The sequence below is a fragment of the Peromyscus leucopus genome, chromosome 13, assembly GCF_004664715.2.
Source record: "Peromyscus leucopus breed LL Stock chromosome 13, UCI_PerLeu_2.1, whole genome shotgun sequence".
NCBI classification, from domain to species: Eukaryota; Metazoa; Chordata; class Mammalia; order Rodentia; family Cricetidae; genus Peromyscus; species Peromyscus leucopus.
Genome location: NC_051074.1, coordinates 52914318 through 52924363, shown reverse-complemented (window position 1 = coordinate 52924363; position 10046 = coordinate 52914318). Strand labels below are relative to the sequence as shown.

At 42.3% G+C, this 10046-nt stretch overlaps 1 protein-coding gene across 1 annotated transcript in view; it reads left to right on the top strand.

Annotated features, from left to right (window-relative positions):
- Positions 1 to 6765: 6765 nt before the first annotated feature.
- Positions 6766 to 10046, top strand: part of Cdk15 (cyclin dependent kinase 15) — a 100393-nt gene continuing 97112 nt past the window's right edge. The window contains exons 1-3 of the mRNA XM_028885552.2: positions 6766 to 6989; positions 7672 to 7821; positions 8148 to 8242. Coding sequence (XP_028741385.1) covers positions 6861 to 6989; positions 7672 to 7821; positions 8148 to 8242 — 374 coding nt within the window. The 5' untranslated portion in view covers positions 6766 to 6860. The remainder of the gene's footprint in view (positions 6990 to 7671; positions 7822 to 8147; positions 8243 to 10046) is intronic.

The window sequence follows — 10046 nt, the reverse complement described above, 5'->3', positions numbered from 1 at the left end:
TTTCCTGTTCTCCCTTCGCCGGCCTTGTGCAAGCTAAGTAAGGCTCTATCCCTGAACTACACTTCCAGCCTGTGAGAAAATAGAACTTAAAGCTAGAAAACTCAGTGTCGTAATTGGATATTTGACATTTCTGTGCCAGCAGTGCCCAAGGGGCGGGAAATTCTGAATTTTGGAACACGGTCATCTTCTTCACATACGCTCTTGTGAACACTGTCAGTTGGTACCTTACTCTTCCTTTAAGATAGGGGGAATACAAGACAGTGTGGGAACTAACACCACAGCTTCACAGTGAAAATTAAACACGAGTAAATAACGCATTAATATGCAATAATACAATACATGAAGCAGACGTGCAAGCAAAAATACCAGGGAGACCTAGACACCGTGTGTGACGATTGTTCTTGGTTGTCAACTTGACTACATCTAGAATTAACTACAACTTGAGTGGCTGGTTGAATTGTTTGAAACAGGAAGACCCACCCCCAAATCCAGATCATTTGAGGTGGGAAGAGCTACCTCAAATCTGGGCCACACTTTCTGTATAAATGATGTGAAATAAGGAAACTTTGGCTCTTTGCCTGCTTATCATTGCTCTGATTTCACTGGTTAGAGCCTGCTTCTTTGGGATTCCGACACATACTGAAAATCATTGAGACATCCAGCCTCATGGATTGAACTGACACATTCTTGGACTTTCCATTGGGACAAAGTTATTGTTGAACTAACTGGACCACAGCTTGTAAGCCACTCTAATAAATCACATGTACATATATATGTACACACACACACACACACACACACACACACACACACACACACACACTATCATTTCTGTTCCTCTAGAGAACCCTGACTAATAAAACATGTGTTTGCAATTCTGCCTGGCATCAGTACATAGAACTTTCCATCTTGCCAGTACAAACTGTACATCTTTTTACCAAAGATGATATCACATACCCCTGATTAATGAGACAGTTGCTTACCTATTCCTGCCTTATTTGGATTGTAATGAATCATTTAAATTTAGGAATCATGTTGAATGAGGAATACACCAGACATAGATTTCATTCTTTTTGTGAAAATATAGTTTATTAGTGCCTTCTCATTAAGTCCATTTGTGAAGTTTAGTGGGTAGTCTTTGGAGAGTTTTATAAATCGTGCTTTCTAAAATTAGTCACTTTTCGAAGGCTGCATCAACTGAAGGACTCTGTTCACCCAGTGGCTAAAAGGGTGTCATAATCATGCCCATCTTGTTGCCATGACACTGTGAGTATCAGTCTCTGGGCCAGCATGGAGCGTGGCACTGACAGGCACCTTTGCAGTGACGACAGTGCTAACTGTTGTGATTCTATTGACGGCCTACAGAAACAGGCAGGGACAGAAACAGACAGACAGACAGACAGACAGACAGACAGACAGACAGGTAGATAGATAGATAGATAGATAGATAGATAGATAGATAGATAGATAGATAGATAGATAGATAGATAGATGATAGATAGGTAGGTAGATGCTAGATAGGTGGGTGGGTGGGTGGATGGATGGATGGATGGATGGATGAGTGGGTGGGTAGGTAGGTGGATGGACAGACAGATGGACAGACAGATAGATATGGACTCTGTGTAAATGTATTTTAAGAAATACTGTTTTTCTACTTTTTTATTCAGGATATTCTTTTTTTTTCTTTCAGTTTTTGTTAGTTGATTTTGTTGTTATTGTTTTTGAGACAGGATCTCAATATGTAATCCTGGTTGGTCTGGAACTCTCTGTGTAGACCAGGTTAGCTTAAAACATGTGACAGTCCTTGTGCCTCTGCCTACTCAATTTTGTAGGATTTTTGTCTTGTTTTACTCTTATGACTTTATTGGTGACTGGTATTTTTATTTATTTACTTACTTTAAATCTTTTTTTTTTTCTTTTTTTTTTTAAATTTCCTTGCGGAGAAGCTTGTTGGGGAGCTCACTCATTCTGACAAGAAGGCTGAAGCCTGCAGACCCAAGTTCAGATCCCTGGAAGTCATATAAAAAATCCCAAATGGTGGCACAGGCCTGTAAATGCAGTGTGTGTGTGTGTGTGTGTGTGTGTGTGTGTGTGTGTGTGATAGCCCAGTGAGTAAAGCCAGTCTAGACAAATTAGTAAAGCCTTAGGCTCAGCAAGAAACCATATCTCAAAGAATAAATGTGGTGACAATTGAGGAAAGACAGCAAACATCAACCTCTGGCCTCTATATACATGGACACCCACATGCACACATGCACACATCCATATTAGCAGGTACACCATCATACATCATACACCAAAAAAGTCTTCCTTCTGTGTATTCATTATACATGGTACTGATATATAGCAACATTTTCAGACCAATATGTAATGTACACATAAGCATCCACCCTCATAATTTTGTGTTTTCTCTCCCCAGCATTATTAATTTTTTTGGAATATCTTAAAGTAAGCCTAGAAATTCCCATTCCCCTCACAAGTCCTTCAGCATGCATTTTCAACTACAGGATTGTTTTTAATAACCATGCCAATTAAAAATAAGTTCTTAGAATAACCGAATGCGATGTTTAAATCTTCGTGCTGGTCTCAGAAATGTCATCTTGCAATTGATTTATTAGAATCAGAATCTAAAATGTCATCTATCATGTTACATTGTGACATATGTCTGTTGTGTCTTATTTATTTAATTTGTAGGGTTTTCTGTCTGTCTGACTTGGTTTGTTTTTGATAGAGTGTCTGGTCTGACTATGTAACCCAAGCTGGCCTTAAACTGGAAATCCTCCTGCCTCAGTCTTCCTGTGTGTTGTAAACTTACACCACCAGCTCCTTTATGTTGCCTTCCTCCCCCCTCCCCCCAAGGTCTTGCTATTTCTCCAGGCTTATGACAATCCTCCTGCCTCGGCTGCCGAAATGCTGGGGTTACAAGGTATGAGCTATCACCTCGGTAGAGTGGGATGCTGATGCAATGGGTCGAATCCCCACAACACCTTGGTGTCTTTTGTCTCATCTCTTTAGGATAGGAGTAACATGTTACAGACATCGTTCTTCATTATGTTTCTTCACTTAACAGTGTGCCGTGATGATCACCCCGTCATTAAGTAAAGATCTCATTCTAGCCCTGAGCCTTGGTATTCCATTACGTGGGTATTAGAGATTATTTTCAACGTTTCTGACCATAGTTTTCATGTTAGTGCTGTGGAACGTCTGTGATTGCCCACAAATTATTAGATCATATTTCCCCTCCAAAATTATGAAATTTAATAAAAGCAGAATGGAAATGGGAGAAATACACAAACTCTCAAATAAACATGGTAATTCGAATTCACAATATTTGAGAAAGGAAAAGCGACCGCCAAAATATGATAGAGAAACTAAGCTGAAATTATCAATAGCTTACAGTTTTATTGCTAAGTACAAAAAAAAAAAAAAAAAAGGCAGCCCGGGTGTGGGACGCACACCTGTAATCCCAGCTCTCAGAGGTGGAAGCAGGGGGATCAGGAATTCATCGACGTTCTTAGCTACATAGCAAGTTCAAGTCCAGTCTTCACTACATGAGACTTTCTCAAAACACCAAATCGATAGATAAATAAGTGAATGAATGAATGAATGAACGGATGCTACCATTTGTCTTAACCCAGCTTCCCTGGAAGGAAGGCTGACGAGGAAGAGGAGGAGCGGTAAATGCAAGTCCGGGGAAACAGTGGAGGGGCAGGAAGAGCGCGATGCACAGGAGTGAGCCATTCTGAGCTGGCCTGAGGGCTCTTGCTGCACAGCTGAGTGCCCTGGCCCTGGAGCTGCTGTCTGGGTCCGTTCCTTTAGGCTGGTAGCAGGCACAGGGACTTCTCACGGTCAATCAGCTTCATACTGGCAGCTCTTCTCTGCAAGGGGAGCAGCAGCAACAGTGCGCATGCATGCCTGCAGCGGGCCGGGCAGCCTCTAGGACATGCACCAGGCTGCGGAACGTCTGGAGCATCAACGGCCATGATGCACGATTTGCTGGGAGATCATCTCAACCCCTGTCCTTATTCAGAAATCTTTGGTAACGAAAATGATCGTTTTAGACACAGCTAGGAAACACTTTAAAAAGTCATCTGATTTTTCCCCTCGACTTTCAGCAAACCATGAATTATCTAATTTTTGAAAATTTTGAGCATTTTACAGTTTCCCTTCAATAGTCCTCTCTAGTACATAAACAGCAATTTAAACCTTAAGAAAGAAGCCATCTATACCACACACACACACACACACACACACACACACACACACACGCACATGCACAGGCATATACAAAAAATTAACTAAAAGAATCAGATATTCTTTTCAAACACATTTATGAGGTAACTCTATAATCCCCTCAGCTAACACAAATGCTGGTCATTTAAAAATTGTTTTAATGTATTTGGCATGGTATGCCACCTGTAATTCTGGCAATTGGGAGGCTGAGGCTTACCACAAGTTGAAGGAGGCTGCTGTGAGCGACACAGTGAATTCCAGGCTAGCCAGGACACAGCATGAAATGCTGTCCAACATACATACACACCAATTGGAAATTTATGAAACGATCTTAATCTGGGCCTAGATCATAGGGTTTTTGTTTTGTTTCTCAGTAAGGTCTTAATATGTAGTCCAGGCTGGCCTCAGACTCAGGATCCTTCTGCCTCAGGTACCTGAGTGCTGGGACTCCAGGCCTGTGTCACCCATTTAGCTAGGAGGTAATATGTCTGTGACAAAATCCACAATCTTCTTTGAGGAAAGAATTAGAGTTCTTCAATTCTTTTAATATCTTAGTTTATTAATTAAGCGTATGTCATGGTGCACACATGGAGTTCCAGAGACAGTTTGCCAGAGTCAGTTCCTTCCATCTGTGGTCCCACTGAACTCAGGTCAGACGGCGTGGTGCGGACATGTACCCAATGGACTGTCTCACCAGACCGGAAATGAGCACTTCTGAGAAAATGTGTTATAACAAATAAGTGAAAATGTATTATGATGGAAAAGTGATCTTTCAGTTAGCTGTATGTCAGTCACGTGTTAACTGGTTTTGAGGTGTAGCAGTTTTTACGCCTCATCGCTGTTCTGTGTGTGTCCTTGGTCTCTCTTACTTTCTAAACATCTCAAATTTTAGTAAATCATTGACTAGGCTAGCCTTAGCTCTTACCTAGTGATTCTCTCTCTCTCTCTCTCTCTCTCTCTCTCTCTCTCTCTCTCTCTCTCTCTCTCTCTCTCTCTCTCTCTCGTCTTTGTCCTGAGACACTCTGTAGCCCAGGCTGGCCTCTAATTCACAGCAATCTTCTTGCTTGTTTCCCAAGTGCTGAAAACACAGGCTTGGGCCCCCATACCTTACTTTCTTGTAGACATTTTGAAATAAAACTTAAAATACATGCTCAAGATTAAATTCCATAACAGTTAAAATTTAATGTCTGGGCTGGGCGGTGGTGGCACACGCCTCTAATTCCAGCACTCAGGAGGCAGAGGCCGGTGGATCTCTGTGAGTTCGAGGCCAGCCTGGTCTACAGAGTTCCAGGAAAGGTGCAAAGCTGCACAGAAACAAAAAAAAAAAAAAAAAAAAAAAAAAATTAATGTCTGAAAGTCCAGATGTTAAATAACCATAATACTGTTGTGATAATAGGCAAAGCTCTTTTTTTCTCAGAGAAATTTTTGTACATGTGTACATGAGGCCTACATCCTGTGACTGGCATATTACAATGGCAATAATATTATGAGTCTCTCACAGAACAAAAGTTCTGCCCAAGATCACAGACTACAAAGCAGTTTGATTCAGATTCCTGGAAATGCCAAGTCCTAATATGATATTTACATACCCTAAACATTAGCTATATGTATATTAAAGGGAGGAAGGGATAGTGGAAATGAGGAGGTATATTATGTACACACACACACACACACACACACACACACACACACACACACACACGCTCCCCTTCTGTTTCTTCTTTATTTGAAAAAGAATCTTTCTACATAGTCCAGGCTAGTCTTGAACTCCCCATCTCCCCAGCTTCAGCCTGCACAGTGCTGAGATTACAAGTGTGCACACCAACTCCTCTCTCCACTGCTGATTCTCATCACCGTTTGTAGAGCCTTAGCAACACAGGTGTTTACGACGTCGTGTTCCAAGAAATGAAAGAACGACTTTCCGGTCAGACTATGAGATGTGCTTCAACTCGGAGGCCGAGATTGGGTAGGAATCCTCAGCTTTCTTCCCATCCTACCTTCCTGTGGTTTCTTTGACTCTAAAAGTTGGCTAGATTGCAAATTTGTTTTAATGTTAGAAAACCAACCTGAGTCTGGGGGCTCACATCTGCAGTCCCAGAACTGGAGAGGCTGAGGCAGAAGGATTGCCTCAAGTTCAAGGGTAGCTGGGCTATTGTGGGAGACATTGCCTCAAAAGAAAGAAAAAAAAAAAAGGTTTGAAAACCAAGAGGCTTTCAGATGAAAGCAAGGATAAAATGCTCCTCAGCTGGCCTCTTTAGTGCCCGGGGAGCCCAATAAACGTGTGTCAATGCAAATTCCTGAAAGCAAGTGTAGCCACAGCGGCCGGGACTTGTGGCTGGAGCAGGAGCCGCCAGTGTGCCCAGTGGTATTCTGTCCAGTAAGAGCCTCCTTGTTTTGGGGTGTGCACATATGAACGCCAGCCGCTGCGGTTTCGATGCGTAGTTCCTTGCACCGATAAGCAAAAAACTGCTGAAGTCATGAGGCTGCTCCAGACAGAGCCCTCCTCGTGTGAGTCATACGAAAGCTCCACTCTGCTGACCTCTGGCAAAAAAAGGGAGCGAATGAGGACAGGAGAGGCGGGTGGGGAGAGGTTCAAGTGCGGGTTTTCTCCTTGAACCTGGACTATTATGGGTCAGGAGCTGTGTGCAAAGAGGTTACAGCCAGCATGCAATTGCTACCACCGTTCCGAGGGAGGGGAGGCGCACAGCTGTCTGAGACGCCAGCCGGGGAGCGCCGAGGCTGCTGCTGCGTTGGAGGTATTTGTATCTCGGGAGGAGCATCTTTCTTTATTGGTAAACCAAGCAATTCAGACAGACGCTCCCTTTTGTACCAGGGTCTGATTCCTCTGCGGTAGGTCTAAACTCATAAAAAGAAAATTCTATTAAAGTCACAGAGGATTTATGGCCGTAGTTATCAAGTTTTTGGGATGTGCTTGTAAACCAGAAAGGGAGAATAATCTTAGGCTTTGGTCTCTTTGACTTGAAATAGAGAAAGTGGTTCTTCTCCGGACATCCCTGAGCCACTAAATGGCAGGGCTGAACGGTAGAGGGTAAGCTGCCCTTACTGGTAGGTCCGTTGTGGACTCTCAGTTTCAGTAATTAGCTCATGATTATTAGCAATGTCTTACTAGATTATTCTAAGGCATCACATTAAGTATGTAGGAAGGTGGGTGGGCGTGGGGGAGACTGAGTTAAACAGAGAAACTGGAAAATACCCATCAAGGAGACTGAGTTAAATTGTGCAGGTGAAGGAGAAATTTAGTATTTCAGCGGTTGGTACCATGGTGGTCTCTAAGGTGACTTTCAGGAGAGGTGCCTTTAGGGGGGTAGAGGAAGCTTAGGGGGGAAAAAAGGCATAAAAAACAAAGGAAAGGCTTTGCCAGCCACCAAATTTTGAATTTATACACATTTTGCTCCTGTACTTTCTTTTTTCCTCTAGCTAACAGACATAAAAGGAGCATCGTGTTCAACGTCTTCATTTCACCCCAGGGGACACCAGGCTGGCGATGGCCAGAAGCTGGAGAGTAAAAGGCCACGGAGTAACAGTGATTCTTTTCAGGAAGAGAATCTGAGGCAGGGGTTGCCATGGGTGAGTGAGCCATTGGTGGGCATCAAGAATTTCATGGCTGCTTGTCTAGGGAAGCTGGCCCTCACCTTCCAGGGATGCCTGTGTGGGTTTCTCTCTGTGTCTCTGTCTCTGTCTCTGTCTCTCTCTGTCTCTGTCTGTCTCTGTCTGTCTTTGTCTCTCTCTCTCTCTCTCTCTCTCTCTCTCTCTCTCTCTCTCTCTCTCACACACACACACACACACACACACACACACACAAAGCTGTCCAATGCCTCTGGGGAAAAGACAAGCCAACATTATTTATAAGTGCCCTTTCTGTCTTCCCACCTCTCACCCCACCCCGTAAGCAGAAGAGGAACCCCCCTTTTGGAGCAGCCTCATCTTACTTGAACTTGGAGAAGCTGGGCGAAGGTTCTTATGCTAAAGTTTACAAGGGGATTAGCAGGTGAGTGACCGTCACAGACTTTAGATGGGGGCATCTCCTATTGCATTATAAATTCGCATATCACAGACATTCACAGCCTTTGGGACTGTGGCAGGACTTCTGGGTCAACAGGAAGGAGGGATGGTGATTTTAACAGTCTCAAAAATAAAACAAAAACAAAAACAGCAACAACAATCCCCACCCCAACAACAACACAGCTCTTCTCTAGCTAAAATCAACCACTGAAGAAAGTCGACTTTCTCCACTGTTGACCTAAAGAACAATTACTACTTATGAAGAACCCCAGCTGGTAAAAGTGTCTCTAGAGAGTTTTTCTTATCCCTTTTTAAATCTCAAAGTGTGGGATATGTAAAAAACTATGCCCTGCATTTTTTTGCATCTGTAAAATATACAAAATGGCTGGGAAAAAAGAATATTTATCCAAAACCCAGGTACCAGTTCTAAGATGGAATTCTGGTCTTTCTGGTTGCCTTCTAGTAAGGGTAAGAAATCTGGAAAACCTTATTTCTTGATTTATGGTACTCCAATAGAGAAAATAATAATTTAATGGTAATCATATTTTAAAAGTATAAGCCGGTACCCTCTTCTGGCGTGCAAGCATACATGGAGGCAGAATGTTGTATACATAATAAATAAATAAATCTTAAACGTATTAAAAAATAAAAAAAAATATAAGCCAGGTGGTGGTGGCACATGCCTTTAATCCCAGCACTTGGGAGGCAGAGTCAGGCGGATCTCTGTGAGTTTGAGGCCAGCCTGGTCTACAGAGTGAGTTCCAGGAAAGCCAAGGCCACATAGAGAAACCCTGTCTGGAAAACCCAAAAAACAAATAAAAAAACAAATATTCTAAAACCAAGTATTTTTATTTATCTTAGAATTTGTATACTTGTTACTGTCTTTGTTAAAAGAAGATTGTTAGGGAAATACAATATTAAATGTATTGTATAGAACCAGAATTTGATTCATGATCATAGATTATCCTAGGAACTAAGAATATAAAATATTTCCTTCAAGGAACTCAGTTTAGAAACAAGATAAAAGTGCATTAGAAATGCTTACTGACCTGAGTTCAAATCCCCACAACCATGTAAAAATTCAGGTGAAGTTATGCATGCCTATAACCCTGGTACTGTGAGGAGAGGAAGGAGTGGAGAAGAGAGGCTTGGTGGAGCTGCTAGCCACCAGGCTAGCTCCAGGTTCAGTGGGGGACCCTGCCACAGACGAATAATATATGTATTATATAGAAGAAAAGAAAAATATACCACAGAAGGATTATATACATGTATATATATATATGTGTACGTATGTATATATATATATCACATAGGAGGGGAGAAAGGTTATATAATATTATATATAATAAATAAGAATAAACACTGGGTGGTGGTGGTGGTGGTGGTGGTGGTGGTGGTGGTGGTGGTGCACACCTTTAATCCCAGCACTCGGGAGGCAGAGGCAGGCAGATCTCTGTGAGTTCGAGGCCAGCCTGGTCTACAAAGCAATATCCAGGATAGGCACCAAAACTACACGGAAAAACCCTGCCTCGGGAAAAAAAAAAAAATCCCATCTTCAAGTACCATAAAGAGCAGGTGTGGTGGCATATACCCACAGTCCTGTCACTTAGGAGGCTGTGGTAGGAATAGGTATATTGGAAGCCAGCTGGGGCAGAGTGAAATCTTATCTCAAAAAACAAACAAACAAACCAAAAAAACCTATCTTAGATAGTCTAGCCAATGCAAAAAGACTGAGACAGAAAATCACTTTTTGGATTGCAGCACTATCTTTCTAAAAAGCCCAAGTAATC